Here is a 20,517-nt window from a genome sequence, read left to right as displayed (position 1 = left end):
TTTTATATGTCATTTGTATTCTGAACAACTGGGCGTCAGGGTGTATGCTGTACTGTGCTGCTGTAGATGAGACTATGAAAATGGTATTTATTGATTAATCGATTTTGTGTCATTCCATGTCAAATGAACACAGAGATTTTGACACTATACCATCAACATGAGATGAAAATATACACTTGATCACAAAAAAAACATGCAATAGTGGGATGCTATGGCTTGTTGATTTGACGTGGAATGACTCCATCTGTTAGTCAGAAGCCACTGGCCATGTTAGTGTATGTTGTCTGTGTCTTTGTGTTAAATACTTGATTTGTCTTACCACTGCAGCCTTGGCATGACAGGATAGAATGACACTCTATTAGTCTCCCTTCACACAGGCAAAATATTTCCCCCAGCATGCCACTGGTGCCAGGCAAAATATTTCCCCCAGCATGCCACTGGTGCCAGGCAAAATATTTCCCCCAGCATGCTCTTGGTGCCAGGCAAAATATTTCCCCCAGCATGCTACTGGTGCCAGGCTAAATATTTCCCCCAGGATGCTACTGGGGCGAGTGGCCAGGGCGCATCTGTCAAGGAGCATCCCATATCTCAGGGCTCAGCTGCACGCCCTGGGGCCGTTTGGGGTTGCAGACAGCTCTCCATGTAGCAGGGGTGTGTGATGGTTTGGGAGAGCCAATATCCCGGCACAAGAACAGGGTCATATTGAGTTCCCTGGCCTCCCTATCCTGCTGATCCAGTTCACTGGCCTCCCTATCCTGCTGGTTCAGTTCCCTGGCCTCCCTATCCTGCTGATCCAGTTCACTGGCCTCCCTATCCTGCTGGTTCAGTTCCCTGGCCTCTCTATCCTGCTGGTTCAGTTCCCTGGCCTCCCTATCCTGCTGGTTCAGTTCCCTGGCCTCCCTATCCTGCTGATCCAGTTCACTGGCCTCCCTATCCTGCTGGTTCAGTTTCCTGGCCTCCCTATCCTGCTGATCCAGTTCACTGGCCTCCCTATCCTGCTGATTCAGTTCCCTGGCCTCCCTATCCTGCTGATCCAGTTCACTGGCCTCCCTATCCTGCTGATCCAGTTCCCTGGCCTCCCTATCCTGCTGATTCAGTTCACTGGCCTCCCTATCCTGCTGATTCAGTTCACTGGCCTCCCTATCCTGCTGATTCAGTTCACTGGCCTCCCTATCCTGCTGATTCAGTTCACTGGCCTCCCTATCCTGCTGATTCAGTTCACTGGCCTACCTATCCTGCTGATTCAGTTCACTGGCCTCCCTATCCTGCTGGTTCAGTTCACTGGCCTCCCTATCCTGCTGGCCCAGTTCAATGGCCTCCCTATCCTGCTGATCCAGTTCACTGGCCTCCCTATCCTGCTGATCCAGTTCCCTGGCCTCCCTATCCTGCTGATTCAGTTCCCTGGCCTCCCTATCCTGCTGGTTCAGTTCCCTGGCCTCCCTATCCTGCTGATCCAGTTCACTGGCCTCCCTATCCTGCTGGTTCAGTTCCCTGGCCTCCCTATCCTACTGGCCCAGTTCCCTGGCCTCCCTATCCTGCTGATCCAGTTCACTGGCCTCCCTATCCTGCTGGTTCAGTTCCCTGGCCTCCCTATCCTGCTGGTTCAGTTCCCTGGCCTCCCTATCCTGCTGGTTCAGTTCCCTGGCCTCCCTATCCTGCTGGTTCAGTTCCCTGGCCTCCCTATCCTGCTGGTTCAGTTCCCTGGCCTCCCTATCCTGCTGGTTCAGTTCCCTGGCCTCCCTATCCTGCTGATCCAGTTCACTGGCCTCCCTATCCTGCTGGCCCAGTTCACTGGCCTCCCTATCCTGCTGATCCAGTTCACTGGCCTCCCTATCCTGCTGATCCAGTTCACTGGCCTCCCTATCCTGCTGGTTCAGTTCACTGGCCTCCCTATCCTGCTGGTTCAGTTCACTGGCCTCCCTATCCTGCTGGCCCAGTTCACTGGCCTCCCTATCCTGCTGATCCAGTTCACTGGCCTCCCTATCCTGCTGATCCAGTTCACTGGCCTCCCTATCCTGCTGATCCAGTTCCCTGGCCTCCCTATCCTGCTGATTCAGTTCACTGGCCTCCCTATCCTGCTGATTCAGTTCACTGGCCTCCCTATCCTGCTGATTCAGTTCACTGGCCTCCCTATCCTGCTGATTCAGTTCACTGGCCTCCCTATCCTGCTGATTCAGTTCACTGGCCTACCTATCCTGCTGATTCAGTTCACTGGCCTCCCTATCCTGCTGGTTCAGTTCACTGGCCTCCCTATCCTGCTGGCCCAGTTCAATGGCCTCCCTATCCTGCTGATCCAGTTCACTGGCCTCCCTATCCTGCTGATCCAGTTCCCTGGCCTCCCTATCCTGCTGATTCAGTTCCCTGGCCTCCCTATCCTGCTGGTTCAGTTCCCTGGCCTCCCTATCCTGCTGATTCAGGTCCCTGGCCTCCCTATCCTGCTGGTTCAGTTCCCTGGCCTCCCTATCCTACTGGCCCAGTTCCCTGGCCTCCCTATCCTGCTGATCCAGTTCACTGGCCTCCCTATCCTGCTGGTTCAGTTCCCTGGCCTCCCTATCCTGCTGGTTCAGTTCCCTGGCCTCCCTATCCTGCTGGTTCAGTTCCCTGGCCTCCCTATCCTGCTGGTTCAGTTCCCTGGCCTCCCTATCCTGCTGGTTCAGTTCCCTGGCCTCCCTATCCTGCTGGTTCAGTTCCCTGGCCTCCCTATCCTGCTGGTTCAGGTCCCTGGCCTCCCTATCCTGCTGGCCCAGTTCACTGGCCTCCCTATCCTGCTGATCCAGTTCACTGGCCTCCCTATCCTGCTGATCCAGTTCACTGGCCTCCCTATCCTGCTGGTTCAGTTCACTGGCCTCCCTATCCTGCTGGTTCAGTTCACTGGCTTCCCTATCCTGCTGGCCCAGTTCACTGGCCTCCCTATCCTGCTGATCCAGTTCACTGGCCTCCCTATCCTGCTGATCCAGTTCACTGGCCTCCCTATCCTGCTGATCCAGTTCACTGGCCTCCCTATCCTGCTGATCCAGTTCACTGGCCTCCCTATCCTGCTGATCCAGTTCACTGGCCTCCCTATCCTGCTGATCCAGTTCACTGGCCTCCCTATCCTGCTGGTCCAGTTCACTGGCCTCCCTATCCTGCTGATCCAGTTCACTGGCCTCCCTATCCTGCTGATCCAGTTCACTGGCCTCCCTATCCTGCTGATCCAGTTCACTGGCCTCCCTATCCTGCTGATCCAGTTCACTGGCCTCCCTATCCTGCTGATCCAGTTCACTGGCCTCCCTATCCTGCTGATTCAGTTCACTGGCCTCCCTATCCTGCTGATTCAGTTCACGAGCCTCCCTATCCTGCTGATTCAGTTCACTGGCCTCCCTATCCTGCTGATCCAGTTCACTGGCCTCCCTATCCTGGTGGTTCAGTTCCCTGGCCTCCCTATCCTGCTGGTCCTGTTCATTGGCCTCCTTATCCTGCTGGCCCAGTTCACTGGCCTCCCTATCCTGCTGGCCCAGTTCACTGGCCTCCCTAGCCTGCTGGTCCAGTTCACTGGCCTCCCTAGCCTGCTGGTCCAGTTCACTGGCCTCCTTATCCTGCTGGTCCTGTTTTCTCGCCTCCCTATCCTGCTGGTCCAGGTCACTGGCCTCCCTATCCTGCTGGTCCAGTTCACTGGCCTCCCTATCCTGCTGATCCAGTTCACTGGCCTCCCTATCCTGCTGATTCAGTTCACTGGCCTCCCTATCCTGCTGGTCCTGTTCATTGGCCTCCTTATCCTGCTGGCCCAGTTCACTGGCCTCCCTAGCCTGCTGGTCCAGTTCACTGGCCTCCCTAGCCTGCTGGTCCAGTTCACTGGCCTCCTTATCCTGCTGGTCCTGTTTTCTCGCCTCCCTATCCTGCTGGTCCAGGTCACTGGCCTCCCTATCTTGCTGGTCCAGTTCTCTCACCTCCATATCCTGCTGGTTCAGTTCACTGGCCTCCCTATTCTGCTGGTCCAGTTCACTGGTTTCCCTATCCTGCTGGTCCTGTTTTCTCACCTCCCTATCCTGCTGGTCCTGTTTTCTCACCTCCCTATCCAGCTGGTCCAGTTCTCTCACCTCCATATCCTGCTGGTTCAGTTCACTGGCCTCCCTATTCTGCTGGTCCAGTTCACTGGTTTCCCTATCCTGCTGGTCCAGGTCTCTCACCTCCCTATCCTGCCGGTCCAGTTCCCTGGCCTCCCTATCCTGCCGGTCCAGGTCTCTCGCCTCCCTATCCTGCTGGTCCAGGTCTCTTTCCTCCCTATCCTGCTGGTCCAGGTCTCTCTCCTCCCTATCCTGCTGGTCCAGGTCTCTCTCCTCCCTATCCTGCTGGTCCAGGTTTCTCTCCTCCCTATCCTGCTGGTCCAGTCCCATGGCCTCCCTATCCTTCTTGTCCAGTCCCATGGCCTCCCTATCCTGCTGGTTCAGTTCCCTGGCCTCCCTATCCTGCTGATCCAGTTCACTGGCCTCCCTATCCTGCTGGCCCAGTTCACTGGCCTCCCTATCCTGCTGATCCAGTTCACTGGCCTCCCTATCCTGCTGATCCAGTTCACTGGCCTCCCTATCCTGCTGGTTCAGTTCACTGGCCTCCCTATCCTGCTGGTTCAGTTCACTGGCCTCCCTATCCTGCTGGCCCAGTTCACTGGCCTCCCTATCCTGCTGATCCAGTTCACTGGCCTCCCTATCCTGCTGATCCAGTTAACTGGCCTCCCTATCCTGCTGATCCAGTTCCCTGGCCTCCCTATCCTGCTGATTCAGTTCACTGGCCTCCCTATCCTGCTGATTCAGTTCACTGGCCTCCCTATCCTGCTGATTCAGTTCACTGGCCTCCCTATCCTGCTGATTCAGTTCACTGGCCTCCCTATCCTGCTGATTCAGTTCACTGGCCTACCTATCCTGCTGATTCAGTTCACTGGCCTCCCTATCCTGCTGGTTCAGTTCACTGGCCTCCCTATCCTGCTGGCCCAGTTCAATGGCCTCCCTATCCTACTGATCCAGTTCACTGGCCTCCCTATCCTGCTGATCCAGTTCCCTGGCCTCCCTATCCTGCTGATTCAGTTCCCTGGCCTCCCTATCCTGCTGGTTCAGTTCCCTGGCCTCCCTATCCTGCTGATTCAGTTCCCTGGCCTCCCTATCCTGCTGGTTCAGTTCCCTGGCCTCCCTATCCTACTGGCCCAGTTCCCTGGCCTCCCTATCCTGCTGATCCAGTTCACTGGCCTCCCTATCCTGCTGGTTCAGTTCCCTGGCCTCCCTATCCTGCTGGTTCAGTTCCCTGGCCTCCCTATCCTGCTGATCCAGTTCACTGGCCTCCCTATCCTGCTGATCCAGTTCACTGGCCTCCCTATCCTGCTGATCCAGTTCACTGGCCTCCCTATCCTGCTGATCCAGTTCACTGGCCTCCCTATCCTGCTGATCCAGTTCACTGGCCTCCCTATCCTGCTGATTCAGTTCACTGGCCTCCCTATCCTGCTGATTCAGTTCACGAGCATCCCTATCCTGCTGATTCAGTTCACTGGCCTCCCTATCCTGCTGATCCAGTTCACTGGCCTCCCTATCCTGGTGGTTCAGTTCCCTGGCCTCCCTATCCTGCTGGTCCTGTTCATTGGCCTCCTTATCCTGCTGGCCCAGTTCACTGGCCTCCCTATCCTGCTGGCCCAGTTCACTGGCCTCCCTAGCCTGCTGGTCCAGTTCACTGGCCTCCCTAGCCTGCTGGTCCAGTTCACTGGCCTCCTTATCCTGCTGGTCCTGTTTTCTCGCCTCCCTATCCTGCTGGTCCAGGTCACTGGCCTCCCTATCCTGCTGGTCCAGTTCACTGGCCTCCCTATCCTGCTGATCCAGTTCACTGGCCTCCCTATCCTGCTGATTCAGTTCACTGGCCTCCCTATCCTGCTGGTCCTGTTCATTGGCCTCCTTATCCTGCTGGCCCAGTTCACTGGCCTCCCTAGCCTGCTGGTCCAGTTCACTGGCCTCCCTAGCCTGCTGGTCCAGTTCACTGGCCTCCTTATCCTGCTGGTCCTGTTTTCTCGCCTCCCTATCCTGCTGGTCCAGGTCACTGGCCTCCCTATCTTGCTGGTCCAGTTCTCTCACCTCCATATCCTGCTGGTTCAGTTCACTGGCCTCCCTATTCTGCTGGTCCAGTTCACTGGTTTCCCTATCCTGCTGGTCCTGTTTTCTCACCTCCCTATCCTGCTGGTCCTGTTTTCTCACCTCCCTATCCAGCTGGTCCAGTTCTCTCACCTCCATATCCTGCTGGTTCAGTTCACTGGCCTCCCTATTCTGCTGGTCCAGTTCACTGGTTTCCCTATCCTGCTGGTCCAGGTCTCTCACCTCCCTATCCTGCCGGTCCAGTTCCCTGGCCTCCCTATCCTGCCGGTCCAGGTCTCTCGCCTCCCTATCCTGCTGGTCCAGGTCTCTTTCCTCCCTATCCTGCTGGTCCAGGTCTCTCTCCTCCCTATCCTGCTGGTCCAGGTCTCTCTCCTCCCTATCCTGCTGGTCCAGGTTTCTCTCCTCCCTATCCTGCTGGTCCAGTCCCATGGCCTCCCTATCCTTCTTGTCCAGTCCCATGGCCTCCCTATCCTGCTGGTTCAGTTCCCTGGCCTCCCTATCCTGCTGATCCAGTTCACTGGCCTCCCTATCCTGCTGGCCCAGTTCACTGGCCTCCCTATCCTGCTGATCCAGTTCACTGGCCTCCCTATCCTGCTGATCCAGTTCACTGGCCTCCCTATCCTGCTGGTTCAGTTCACTGGCCTCCCTATCCTGCTGGTTCAGTTCACTGGCCTCCCTATCCTGCTGGCCCAGTTCACTGGCCTCCCTATCCTGCTGATCCAGTTCACTGGCCTCCCTATCCTGCTGATCCAGTTAACTGGCCTCCCTATCCTGCTGATCCAGTTCCCTGGCCTCCCTATCCTGCTGATTCAGTTCACTGGCCTCCCTATCCTGCTGATTCAGTTCACTGGCCTCCCTATCCTGCTGATTCAGTTCACTGGCCTCCCTATCCTGCTGATTCAGTTCACTGGCCTCCCTATCCTGCTGATTCAGTTCACTGGCCTACCTATCCTGCTGATTCAGTTCACTGGCCTCCCTATCCTGCTGGTTCAGTTCACTGGCCTCCCTATCCTGCTGGCCCAGTTCAATGGCCTCCCTATCCTACTGATCCAGTTCACTGGCCTCCCTATCCTGCTGATCCAGTTCCCTGGCCTCCCTATCCTGCTGATTCAGTTCCCTGGCCTCCCTATCCTGCTGGTTCAGTTCCCTGGCCTCCCTATCCTGCTGATTCAGGTCCCTGGCCTCCCTATCCTGCTGGTTCAGTTCCCTGGCCTCCCTATCCTACTGGCCCAGTTCCCTGGCCTCCCTATCCTGCTGATCCAGTTCACTGGCCTCCCTATCCTGCTGGTTCAGTTCCCTGGCCTCCCTATCCTGCTGGTTCAGTTCCCTGGCCTCCCTATCCTGCTGGTTCAGTTCCCTGGCCTCCCTATCCTGCTGGTTCAGTTCCCTGGCCTCCCTATCCTGCTGGTTCAGTTCCCTGGCCTCCCTATCCTGCTGGTTCAGTTCCCTGGCCTCCCTATCCTGCTGATCCAGTTCACTGGCCTCCCTATCCTGCTGGCCCAGTTCACTGGCCTCCCTATCCTGCTGATCCAGTTCACCGGCCTCCCTATCCTGCTGATCCAGTTCACTGGCCTCCCTATCCTGCTGGTTCAGTTCACTGGCCTCCCTATCCTGCTGGTTCAGTTCACTGGCCTCCCTATCCTGCTGGCCCAGTTCACTGGCCTCCCTATCCTGCTGATCCAGTTCACTGGCCTCCCTATCCTGCTGATCCAGTTCACTGGCCTCCCTATCCTGCTGATCCAGTTCACTGGCCTCCCTATCCTGCTGATCCAGTTCACTGGCCTCCCTATCCTGCTGATCCAGTTCACTGGCCTCCCTATCCTGCTGGTCCAGTTCACTGGCCTCCCTATCCTGCTGGTCCAGTTCACTGGCCTCCCTATCCTGCTGATCCAGTTCACTGGCCTCCCTATCCTGCTGATCCAGTTCACTGGCCTCCCTATCCTGCTGATCCAGTTCACTGGCCTCCCTATCCTGCTGATCCAGTTCACTGGCCTCCCTATCCTGCTGATTCAGTTCACTGGCCTCCCTATCCTGCTGATTCAGTTCACGAGCCTCCCTATCCTGCTGATTCAGTTCACTGGCCTCCCTATCCTGCTGATCCAGTTCACTGGCCTCCCTATCCTGGTGGTTCAGTTCCCTGGCCTCCCTATCCTGCTGGTCCTGTTCATTGGCCTCCTTATCCTGCTGGTCCAGTTCACTGGCCTCCCTATCCTGCTGGCCCAGTTCACTGGCCTCCCTAGCCTGCTGGTCCAGTTCACTGGCCTCCCTAGCCTGCTGGTCCAGTTCACTGGCCTCCTTATCCTGCTGGTCCTGTTTTCTCGCCTCCCTATCCTGCTGGTCCAGGTCACTGGCCTCCCTATCCTGCTGGTCCAGTTCACTGGCCTCCCTATCCTGCTGATCCAGTTCACTGGCCTCCCTATCCTGCTGATTCAGTTCACTGGCCTCCCTATCCTGCTGGTCCTGTTCATTGGCCTCCTTATCCTGCTGGCCCAGTTCACTGGCCTCCCTAGCCTGCTGGTCCAGTTCACTGGCCTCCCTAGCCTGCTGGTCCAGTTCACTGGCCTCCTTATCCTGCTGGTCCTGTTTTCTCGCCTCCCTATCCTGCTGGTCCAGGTCACTGGCCTCCCTATCTTGCTGGTCCAGTTCTCTCACCTCCATATCCTGCTGGTTCAGTTCACTGGCCTCCCTATTCTGCTGGTCCAGTTCACTGGTTTCCCTATCCTGCTGGTCCTGTTTTCTCACCTCCCTATCCTGCTGGTCCTGTTTTCTCACCTCCCTATCCAGCTGGTCCAGTTCTCTCACCTCCATATCCTGCTGGTTCAGTTCACTGGCCTCCCTATCCTGCTGGTCCAGGTCTCTCACCTCCCTATCCTGCCGGTCCAGTTCCCTGGCCTCCCTATCCTGCCGGTCCAGGTCTCTCGCCTCCCTATCCTGCTGGTCCAGGTTTCTTTCCTCCCTATCCTGCTGGTCCAGGTCTCTCTCCTCCCTATCCTGCTGGTCCAGGTCTCTCTCCTCCCTATCCTGCTGGTCCAGGTTTCTTTCCTCCCTATCCTGCTGGTCCAGTCCCATGGCCTCCCTATCCTTATTGTCCAGTCCCATGGCCTCCCTATCCTGCTGGTCCAGTTCCCTGGCTTCCCTATCCTGCTGGTTCAGTCCCCTGGCCTCCCTATTCTGCTGGTACAGTCCCATGGCCTCCCTATCCTTCTTGTCCAGTCCCATGGCCTCTCTATACTTCTTGTCCAGTCCCATGGCCTCCCTATCCTTCTTGTCCAGTCCCATGGCCTCCCTATCCTTCTTGTCCAGTCCCATGGCCTCCCTATCCTTCTTGTCCAGTTCCCTGGCCTCCCTATCCTTCTTGTCCAGTCCCCTGGCCTCCCTATCCTGCTGGTCCAGTTCTGTGTAAAATGGGCTATGAGTCGCAGTTTGAACTCTGGTGATCACTGCCACTTATTTTCTGGATCAGTTAGTTCCATTCCAGGGACCATACCATTCACCCCTAACCCTTACCCATTAACCCGAGGGGGAAACAGATGTGACCTTGATTGTATTTCCTCTATCCCTGAACCTGATTTAGCATCTCTTTAATACTATTGTGGATAATTACGGGTTAAATGTAGATTGAATGTCTGGTACACTCCAGAATGATCAGAAGTCACTAATAAAAGAGATCACGCTTGTATCAAGGCCAGGAACACGTGCTTAGGCCCGGACTGGCAAGCTGTTAAGCAACTGAGGAGTCATTGTGTAAGACAAATCAGAAAGGCTCAATCTGATTATTATGTAACCACTCTTTCAGATTGTAATGGGAACCGGCTAAATTCAGGAAAACTGTCAAATCCCTGAAGGTTTCTGCATCCTTTCTGCCACAACAAATTCATTCAGACACTGGCCTCATTATGGGAAAAAAAACTGTTATTAATGCATTTAATCACCAATTTATTTCAGCGGGCTCTCTCTTTGGAATAACTTCTCAGCCTATTCACAATGATATTGGGCTGGATGCTGATAGGGGGAAACTTGCTGAATGATCAGAGAAATGATAGTCAAAGCTTTTCTTTTAGGATATTTACAGAAAAATACATCCTGAATGCTTTGCTAGCAATAAACAACAAGAAATCCACAGGGGTCTGACCAATTGGATCCAGGTTTGCTTAAGTGTGCAGCTCCCATCATTGTTGGCTCAATAACCCACATTAGTTATTTATCATTGTTATCAGGAAATATTCAAAAAGTATGGAATTCAGCTCTTGTTCTGCCACTCCATAAGGACAGGGATAGTAGAGATCTTAATTATCGCCCCATTTCAAGGCTTCCTTGTCCAGCTAAGATTCTAGAATCGTTGGTAAATGTACAACTTTGCTCTTTTTTTATCTGAGAAATGTATTTAGAATGTAAACCAATCAGGGTTTAGTCCTGGGCATAGCACTAATACAGCTACCACTTTAGTAGTTAATGATCTTGTCAATGCTTTACACACTAAAAAGAAATGTGCTGGTTTGTTTGTGGACCAGTCAAAACTCTTGATACTGTTGATCACGCTATTTTATTGACTAAGTTGTCCTCGATAGGCCTGAGCTCTGACGCCTGTTCATGGTTTCATGATTATCTTAGTGACAGAACTCAGACCAGCGTGATTGAAGAGGTTAAGTCTGAATTTCTTGACGTGCATAAAGGTGTACCACAGGGGCCGATTTTGGGATCTCTTCTCTTCACTATTTATTTAAACACCATTGGTCACTCTGTTAACTGTAAACGTCACCTATATGCAGAAGATACTGTTATGTATGCTATTGCCCCGCCTGCTGATTTAAAACTTGTGCTTAATACGGGCAAAATTAAATACATGTTTTATTTAAACTCTTGTAAGAATGTTTCAGATGAACTACATGTTAACTCATTAGATGGTTCTCCAATCGAACGTGTTCCCGCATATAAATACCTAGGCATTTGGATTGATATGGATTTGACATTTAAAAACATATAGATGAGCTGGTTAAGAAGCTGTCACGACTTCCGCCGAAGTCGGTCCCTCTCCTTGTTCGGGCGGCGTTCGGCGGTCGACGTCACCGGCCTTCTAGCCATCGCCGATCCACTTTTCATTTTCCATTTGTTTTGTCCTTGTCTTACACACCTGGTTTCTATCCCCCAATTACTTGTTCATTATTTAACCCTCTGTTCCCCCATGGTTGTTTGTTTGACTGAGTGATTGTTTGTTTGTAATACGGTCCGTTATTGTGGGCTCAATTTATTGTGTTGTATTTGTGAATATTTGAGTAAATGACGTTTATTACTCATATCTGCTGTCCTGTTTTTTTTCTCCAGAAACAGATCATGTCTGGAAGTAGATTATTCAGTCAACCTTTTTATCTGTTCTTGATTATGGTGATATTATTTATCAAAGTGCAGCTGCTACTACTCTTAAACATTTGGATGCCATCTACCATAATGCTCTTAGTTTTGTTACAGGTGACAGTTTTGATACTCATCACTGTATCCTGTATCAAAAGGTTGGCTGGACTTCGCTAAAGACCGTAGATCTCTACATTACTCCCTTTTTGTTTACAAGGCCCTAAATCATAAACTTCCCTCTTATCTAACTTTGCTGTTGAAGTACAGACACTCAGTTGCCTAACCCGTCTGTTCACAGGACTGGTTAACTGTTCCCCACCGAGCTAGGTAAATCTGTTTTTAGTTTTAATGCACCGTATTGCTGGAACAAAATTCATTTCAACTTTATGTTCTGGTGCCGTTTGGGCAATTTAAAGTATTGATTGGGGACTTATTTGTGGATGAATGTAAATGTTTTTCTGGGTGATTTGTGATGCTTTATTTGTGCTTCCCATGACTGTGTTTTTGTATGTTAATGTGTGTATAGATATACATACATACATACATACATACATACAGTGCATTCGGAAAGTATTCAGACCCCTTGACTTTTTCCACATATTGTTACGTTACAGCCTTATTCTAAAATGTATTAATAAAATAATAATAATTAATATACACACAATACCCCATAATGACAAAGCAAAAACTGTTTTTTAGAAATGTTTGCAAATGTATAAAATAAAAAAAATGATATCACATTTACATAAGTATTCAGACCCTTTACTCAGTACTTTGTTGAAGCAGCTTTGACCAGTGATTACAGCCTTGATTCTTCTTGGGTGTGATGCTACAAGCTTGGCACACCTGTATTTGGGGAGTTTCTCCCATTCTTCTCTGCAGATCCTCTCAAGCTCTGTCAGGTTGGATGGGGAGTGTCACCACACAGCTATTTTCAGGTCTCTCCAGAGATGTTCGATCAGGTTCAAGTCCGGGCTCTGGCTGAGCCACTCAAGGACATTCAGAGACTTGTCCTGAAGCCACTCCTGCGTTGTCTTGGCTGTGTGCTTAGGGTTGTTGTGCTGTTGGAAGGTGAACCTTTGCCCCAGTGAGGTCCTGAGCGCTCTGGAGCAGGTTTATCATCAAGGAACTCTCTGTACTTTGCTCCGTTAATCTTTCATTCGATCCTGACTCGTCTCCCAGTCCATGACGCTGAGAAACATCCCCACAGCATGATGCTGCCACCACCATGCTTCACCGTAGGGATGGTGCCATGTTTCCTCCAGACGTGATGCTTGGCTTTCAGGTCAAAGAGTTCAATCTTGGTTTCATCAGACCAGAGAATCTTGTTTCTCATTGTCTGAGAGTCCTTTAGGTGCCTTTTGGCAAACTCCAAGCGGGCTATCATGTGCATTTTTACTGAGGAGTGGCTTCCATCTAGCCACTCTACCATAAAGGCCTGATTGGCAGAGTTCTGCAGGTTCTCCCATCTCTACAGAGGATCTCTGGAGCTCTGACACAGTGACCATCGGGTTCTTGGTCACCTCCCTGACCAAGGCCCTTCTCCCCCGATTGCTCAGTTTTGCCGGGCAGCCAGATCTAGGAAGAGTCTTAGTGGTTCCAAACTTCTTCCATTTGAGAATGATGGAGGCCACTGTGTTCTTGGGGACCTTCAATGCTGCAGAAATGTTTTGGTACCCTTCCACAGGTCTGTGCCTCGACACAATCCTGTCTAGGAGGTAGATTGATGAGGATTTAATATTTTTTTTTATCCATAACATCCGTAACAAAATGTGGAAAAAGTCAAGGGGTCAGAATACTTTTCGAATGCACTGTATGTTGTGTTTAAAACCTATTATACAGGACCTAGGTCTCAATATGTCTTCCCTGTCAAAAGATAGCCTAAATAAAAATAAATGTCATGGACTGTGTGCCAAATGACACCATATTCCCTTTTATAGTGCACTTATTTTGCCCATAGGGCTGAAGTCAAAAGTCACTATATAGGAAATAGTGTGTCAGTTGGGCCCATGGTACAGTGCTTGCAAAAGTATTCACCCCCTTGGCATTTTTCCTTTTTTGTTTCAATACAACCTGTAATTTAAATTGATTTTTATTTGGATTTCATGTAATGGACATACACAAAATAGTCCAAATTGGTGAAGTGAAATGAAAAAAGTACTTGTTTCAAAAAATTATAAAAAACAAATAACGGAAAAGTGGTGTGTGCATATGTATTCACCCCCTTTGCTATGAAGCCCCTAAATAAGATCTGGTGCAACCAATTACCTTCAGAAGTCACATAATTAGTTAGATTTCACACAGCTGGACTTTATTTAAGTGTCACATGATCTGTCACATGATCTCAGTGTATATATACACCTCTTCTGAAAGGCCCCAGAGTCTGCAACACCACTAAGCAAGGGGCACCACTAAGCAAGCGGCACTATGAAGACCAAGGAGCTCGCCAAACAGATCAGGGACAAAGTTGTGAAGTACAGATCAGGGTTGGGTTATGAAAAAATATCAGAAACTTTGAACATCCCACGGAGCACCATTAAATTCATTATTAAAAAATTGAAAGAATATGGCACCATAACAAACCTGCCAAGAGAGGGCCACCCACCAAAACTCACGGACCAGGCAAGGAGGACATTAATCAGAGAGGCAACAAAGAGACCAAAGATAACCCTGAAGGAGCTGCAAAGCTCCACAGCGGAGATTGGAGTATCTGTCCATAGGACCACTTTAAGTTGTACACTCCACAGAGCTGGGCTTTACGGAAGAGTGGCCAGAAAAAAAGCCTTTGCTTAAGAAAAAAATAAGCAAACACATTTGGTGTTCGCCAAAATGCATGTGGGAGACTCCCCAAACATATGGAAGAAGGTACTCTGGTCAGATGAGATAAAAATTGAGCTTTTTGGCCATCTAGGAAAATGCTTTGTTTGGCGCAAACCCAACATCTCTCATCACCCCGAGAACACCATCCCCACAGTGAAGCATGGTGGTGGCAGCATCATGCTTTGGGGATGTTTTTCATCGGCAGGGACTGGGAAACTGGTCAGAATTGAAGGAATGATGGATGGTGCTAAATACAGGGATATTCTTGAGGGAAACCTGTTTCAGTCTGCCAGAGATTTGAGACTGGGACGGAGGTTCACCTTCCAGCAGGACAATGACCCTAAGCATACTGCTAAAGCAACACTTGAATGGTTTAAGTGGAAACATTTAAATGTATTGGAATGGCCTAGTCAAAGCCCAGACCTCAATCCAATTGAGAATCTGTGGTATGACTTAAAGATTGCTGTACACCAGCAGAACCCATCCAACTTGAAGGAACTGGAGCAGTTTTGCCTTGAAGATTGGGCAAAAATCCCAGTGGCTAGATGTGCCAATGTCAGGGTTGTGTGCGGCGAAGTAGCAGAGTCAAATGCAGGACACCAGTGTTGAGCGAAACACAAAACGTTTACTCAAAATCTCAGCAAAAATCCACAACGGGAATAATTACAAAACATATAAGAAAATACAACAACCACTAACGTAACAAACAATCACGGACAAAATAGAAATGAAAGCCAGAGGGTTAAATAGGGAACATAATAGGGGAATTGAAACCAGGTGTGTATAATACAGACAAAACAAAACGAAACAGAAAAATGGATCGGTGGTGACTAGAAAGCCGGTGACGTCGACCGCCGAACACCACCCGAACAAGGAGAAGGGCCGACTTCGGCGGAAGTCGTGACAGTACCCCCCCCCTTGACGCGCGGCTCCAGCAGCGCGACGACACCGGCCTCGAGGACGACCCGGAGGGCGAGGTGCAGGGCGATCCGGGTGGAGACGGTGAAACTCTTGTAACATAGAAGGATCTAGAATGTCCTCCACCGGTACCCAGCATCTCTCCTCCGGACCGTACCCCTCCCACTCCACGAGGTACTGAAGGCCCCTCGCCCGACGCCTAGAATCCATGATGGCTCTTACGCTATACGCCGGGACCCCCTCGATGTCAAGAGGGGGCGGAGGAACCTCCCGCACCTCAGACTGCTGGAGCGGACCAGCCACCACCGGCCTGAGGAGAGACACATGGAACGAGGGGTTAATACGGTAATCAGGGGGGAGTTGTAACCTATAACAAACCTCGTTCAATCTCCTCAGGACTTTAAATGGCCCCACAAACCGCGGACCCAGTTTCCGGCAGGGCAGGTGAAGGGGTAGGTTTCGGGTCGAGAGCCAGACCCGATCCCCCGGTGCATACACCGGGGCCTCACTGCGGTGGCGGTCGGCACTCGCCTTTTGTCTCCTGATGGCACGTTGTAGCCGTACGTGGGCAGCGTTCCAAGTCTCCTCTGAGTGCCGAAACCATTCATCCACCGCAGGAGCCTCAATCTGGCTCTGATGCCATGGTGCCAGGACCGGCTGGTAACCTAGCACACACTGAAAAGGTGATAGGTTGGTAGAGGAGTGGCGGAGGGAGTTTTGGGCCATCTCGGCCCAGGGGATGTAAGCTGCCCACTCCCCCGGCCGGTCCTGGCAATAGGACCTCAGAAACCTGCCCACATCCTGGTTTACTCTCTCCACCTGCCCGTTGCTCTCGGGGTGGAAACCTGAGGTAAGGCTGACCGAGATCCCCAGGCGTTCCATAAACGCCCTCCAGACTCTAGACGTAAATTGGGGACCCCGATCAGAAACTATATCCTCAGGCACCCCGTAGTGCCGGAATACATGGGTGAACAGAGCCTCCGCAGTTTGTAGAGCCGTAGGGAGACCGGGCAAAGGAAGGAGACGGCAGGACTTAGAAAACCGATCCACAACGACCAGGATCGTGGTGTTACCCCGCGACGGGGGAAGATCCGTCACGAAATCCACCGATAGGTGTGACCATGGTCGCTGTGGAACGGGAAGGGGTTGTAATTTCCCTCTGGGCAGATGTCTAGGTGCCTTGCACTGTGCACATACCGAACAGGAGGAAACATAAACCCGCACGTCCTTAGCTAAAGTGGGCCACCAGTACTTCCCAGAAAGGCAGCGCACCGTCCGACCGATACCAGGATGACCAGAGGAGGGTGATGTATGAGCCCAACAGATCAAACGATCGCGGACATCAAACGGAACGTACAGACGCCCCGCTGGACAGTCATGTGGAATGGACTCTGTACGGGACGCCCGTTCGATGTCCGCGTCCACCTCCCACACCACCGGTGCCACCAGGCGAGAGGCTGTAATTATGGGAGTGGGATCTGTGGACCTCTCCTCTGTATCATACAGCCGGGACAGTGCATCTGCCTTAACGTTCTGGGAACCTGGTTTGTAGGTAAGGGTGAAATCAAAACGGGTGAAAAACATGGCCCACCTTGCCTGGCGAGGGTTCATTCTCCTCGCTGCCCGGATGTACTCCAGATTGCGGTGGTCAGTCCAAATGAGAAAAGGGTGTCTAGCCCCCTCAAGCCAGTGTCTCCACGCTTTCAGAGCCATGACAACAGCCAGCAACTCCCGGTCCCCCACATCATAGTTTCGCTCCACCGGGCTGAGCTTCTTCGAAAAGAATGCACAGGGGCGGAGCTTTGGTGGCGTACCCGAACGCTGAGACAGCACAGCCCCTATCCCCGCCTCGGACGCGTCCACCTCAACTATGAATGCTAAGGAAGGATCAGGATGAGCCAGAACTGGAACCGAGGTAAACAGAGCCTTCAGGTGACCAAAAGCCCTGTCCGCCCCAGCTGTCCACTGCAGTCGCACCGGTCCTCCCTTCAGCAGTGAGGTAATGGGAGCCGCTACCTGACCAAAACCCCGGATAAATCTCCGGTAGTAGTTGGCAAACCCTAAAAACCGCTGCACCTCCTTTACCGTGGTTGGAGTCGGCCAATTACACACGGCTGAAATGCGGTCATTCTCCATCTCTACCCCTGATGCTGAAAAGCGTTACCCTAGGAAGGAGATGGATCGTTGGAAGAACAGACATTTCTCAGCCTTGACGTACAGGTCATGCTCCAACAGTCGACCAAGCACCTTGCGCACCAGAGACACATGCTCGGCGCGTGTAGCGGAGTATATTAGAATGTCATCTATATACACCACTACACCCTGCCCGTGCAGGTCCCTGAAGATCTCATCCACAAATGATTGGAAGACTGATGGAGCATTCATTAACCCGTACGGCATGACTCGGTACTCATAATGCCCAGAAGTGGTGCTAAATGCTGTCTTCCACTCATCTCCCCCCTTAATACGCACCAGGTTGTAAGCGCTCCTGAGGTCCAATTTTGTGAAGAAGCGCGCCCCGTGTAATGACTCGGTCATACTGGCTATGAGTGGTAGCGGGTAACTGTATTTTACCGTGATCTTATTTAATCCTCGATAATCAATACACGGGCGCAAACCTCCATCCTTCTTCTTCACAAAAAAGAAACTCGAGGAGACACGTGAGATGGAAGGCCGAATGTATCCCTGTCCCAGAGATTCGGTGACATATGTCTCCATAGCCACCGTCTCCTCCTGTGACAGAGGATACACGTGACTCCTGGGAAGTGTAGCGTCTACCAAGAGATCTATCGCACAATCCCCCGGTCGATGGGGTGGTAATTGAGTCGCCTTCTTCTTACAGAAGGCGAGTGCCAAATCGGCATATTCGGGAGGAATGTGCATGTTGGAGACCTGGTTTGGACTTTCCACCGTAGTGGCACCTAAGGAAACACCTACACATCTACCTGAACACTGACAAGACCATCCCTTGAGAGTCCTCTGTTGCCACGAAATAATCGGATCATGAGAGGCCAACCAGGGAAGACCCAACACAACAGGAAACGCAGGAGAGTCGATCAGGAAGAGACTAATTCTCTCCTCGTGATCCCCCTGCGTTCTCATAGCGATGGGCGCTGTGACCTCCCCAATCAGCCCCGACCCCAAAGGACGACTATCTAAGGCATGTACAGGGAAGGGAACATCAACAGGAATAATAGGGATCCCTAACCCTAACCCTCTGCGTCCACAGTTGGTGCATGGAGTGGTCCTCCCTCCGGTCTCCCTACTAGCAGCCCCTCCTAACTCCATCGGTGTAGGATCCAAGGGGCTGGGTAATGGAACGGGCGGACCCCGATCTAGACGTCCGCGGGAGGCCAACAGGTTATCCAGCCGGATAGATAAATCCACCAGCTGGTCCAGGTTAAGAGTGGTGTCCCTGCAGGCTAACTCCCTACGAACGTCCTCTCGTAGACTACACCTGTAGTGATCGATCAGGGCCCGCTCATTCCATCCCGCACCAGCGGCCAGAGTACGGAAGTCCAGGGCGAAATCTTGAGCGCTCCTCATCCCCTGTCTGAGATGGAACAAACGCTCTCCCGCCGCTCTCCCCTCAGGTGGATGATCAAAGACCGCCCGGAAGCGGCGAGAGAAGTCATCATAGTCATCCAGGGTTTGACCCTCTCCTCCCCAGATGGCGTTGGCCCACTCCAGGGCCTTACCAGTCAGACAGGAGATGAGGGCGCCCACTCTCTCTCGTCCTGAAGGGGTCGGATGAACAGTTGCCAGGTATAACTCCAACTGTAGGAGGAACCCCTGACACCCGGCGGCTGTACCGTCATACGCTCCTGGGAGCGAGAGCCGAATCCCACTGGGTCCTGACGATGGAGGGATGACCGGTGGAGTAGGGAGATGCGTGGGTGGGGTTGATGGGGTATGATTTACCGGGAGACCTCCTCTCTCCCATCGGTCCATAGTCTGCAGCACGCGATCCATCGCGGTCCCTAAACTGTGTAACATGGTCGCGTGCTGTTGAACTTGCTCCTCGACTGGGAGAGAGGGGCTGGCTGCGCCTGCTGACTCCATTTGAAGTTTGGTCCGTGATTCTGTCAGGGTTGTGTGCGGCGAAGTAGCAGAGTCAAATGCAGGACACCAGTGTTGAGCGAAACACAAAACGTTTACTCAAAATCTCAGCAAAATTCCACAACGGGAATAATTACAAAACATATAAGAAAATACAACAACCACTAACGTAACAAACAATCACGGACAAAACAGAAATGAAAGCCAGAGGGTTAAATAGGGAACATAATAGGGGAATTGAAACCAGGTGTGTATAATACAGACAAAATAAAAAAAGAAACAGAAAAATGGATCGGTGGTGACTAGAAAGCCGGTGACGTCGACCGCCGAACACCACCCGAACAAGGAGAAGGGCCGACTTCGGCGGAAGTCGTGACAGCCAAGCTTATAGAGACAAACCCCAAGAGACTTGCATCTGTAATTGCTGCAACAGGTGGCTCTAGAAAGTTTTGAATTTGGCGGGGTGAATAGTTATGCACGCTCAAGTTTTCAGTTTTTTTGTCTTAATTGTTGTTTGTTTCACAATAAAAAATACTTTGCATCTTCAAAGTGTTAGGCATGTTGTGTAAATCAAATGATACAACCCCCCCCAAAAAAATCTATTTGAATTCCAGGTTGTAAGGCAACAAAATAGGAAAAATGCGAAAGGGGGTGAATACATTCACAAGCCACTGTAAATATAGATATTTTGAGGATATGACACAATGCACTGCACACGTACTGCACCTTTGCTTTCGTTGTTGAGGTGTTACTTTTGTAAATTCACAACAGAACAAACATTTTTTGGGGGGGGGTGTGACAAGGAAATAAACAACATTTAATCAATATCAAATTATTTATTTCAGGGTTCTTAGCAAAGCGAGTTTACAAATACTGGTGGGAGACTAGACAAAGACATTGTGGAGCACGTGCGTATATAGTATACTGTGTATATAGTCCATCCTCCCTGTTCATCACAGGGTATTGATGGAAGGCGAGGATTGTGCAGTCCTCTTTTTCCATAACCTAACCTTTATTAGGCTCTCTGCCTGCCCAGTATGCTGTAGTTAGTGGTCTGCTGTCCATACCTGCCCAGTATGCTGTAGATAGTGGTCGGCTGTCCATACATGCCCAGTATGCTGTAGTTAGTGGTCTGCTGTCCGTACCTGCCCAGTATGCTGTAGATAGTGGTCTGCTGTCCATACATGCCCAGTATGCTGTAGTTAGTGGTCTGCTGTCCATACCTACCCAGTATGCTGTAGTTAGTGGTCTGCTGTCCATACCTGCC

At 51.5% G+C, this 20,517-nt stretch overlaps 1 protein-coding gene across 1 annotated transcript; it reads right to left on the bottom strand.

Annotated features, from left to right (window-relative positions):
• Positions 1-569: 569 nt before the first annotated feature.
• On the bottom strand, positions 570-19,163 carry LOC139575369 (trichohyalin-like). Its single transcript, XM_071400283.1, has 7 exons — positions 18,626-19,163; positions 15,669-15,778; positions 15,349-15,476; positions 8,097-9,513; positions 5,427-6,635; positions 3,267-4,475; positions 570-905 (listed from the first exon to the last, which is right to left on the bottom strand). The coding sequence occupies exons 1-7, from the start codon at positions 19,161-19,163 to the stop codon at positions 570-572; spliced, it is 4,947 nt and encodes a 1,648-aa protein (XP_071256384.1).
• Between the last annotated feature and the right edge of the window lie 1,354 nt (positions 19,164-20,517).

The sequence above is a fragment of the Salvelinus alpinus genome, chromosome 5, assembly GCF_045679555.1.
Source record: "Salvelinus alpinus chromosome 5, SLU_Salpinus.1, whole genome shotgun sequence".
NCBI classification, from domain to species: domain Eukaryota; kingdom Metazoa; phylum Chordata; class Actinopteri; order Salmoniformes; family Salmonidae; genus Salvelinus; species Salvelinus alpinus.
This window is presented reverse-complemented; position numbering and strand designations above follow the sequence as displayed.

Coding starts and splice junctions, on each gene's coding strand:
- LOC139575369 (XM_071400283.1), bottom strand. CDS start 19,163: ATGGATCGCGTGCTGCAGACTATGGACCGATGGGAGAGAGGAGGTCTC. Junction 15,779..18,625: donor TAGTCTACGAGAGGACGTTC/GTAGGGAGTTAG, acceptor TTCGGCACTCAG/AGGAGACTTGGAACGCTGCC. Junction 15,477..15,668: donor TGTATGCACCGGGGGATCGG/GTCTGGCTCTCG, acceptor GGTCCGCTCCAG/CAGTCTGAGGTGCGGGAGGT.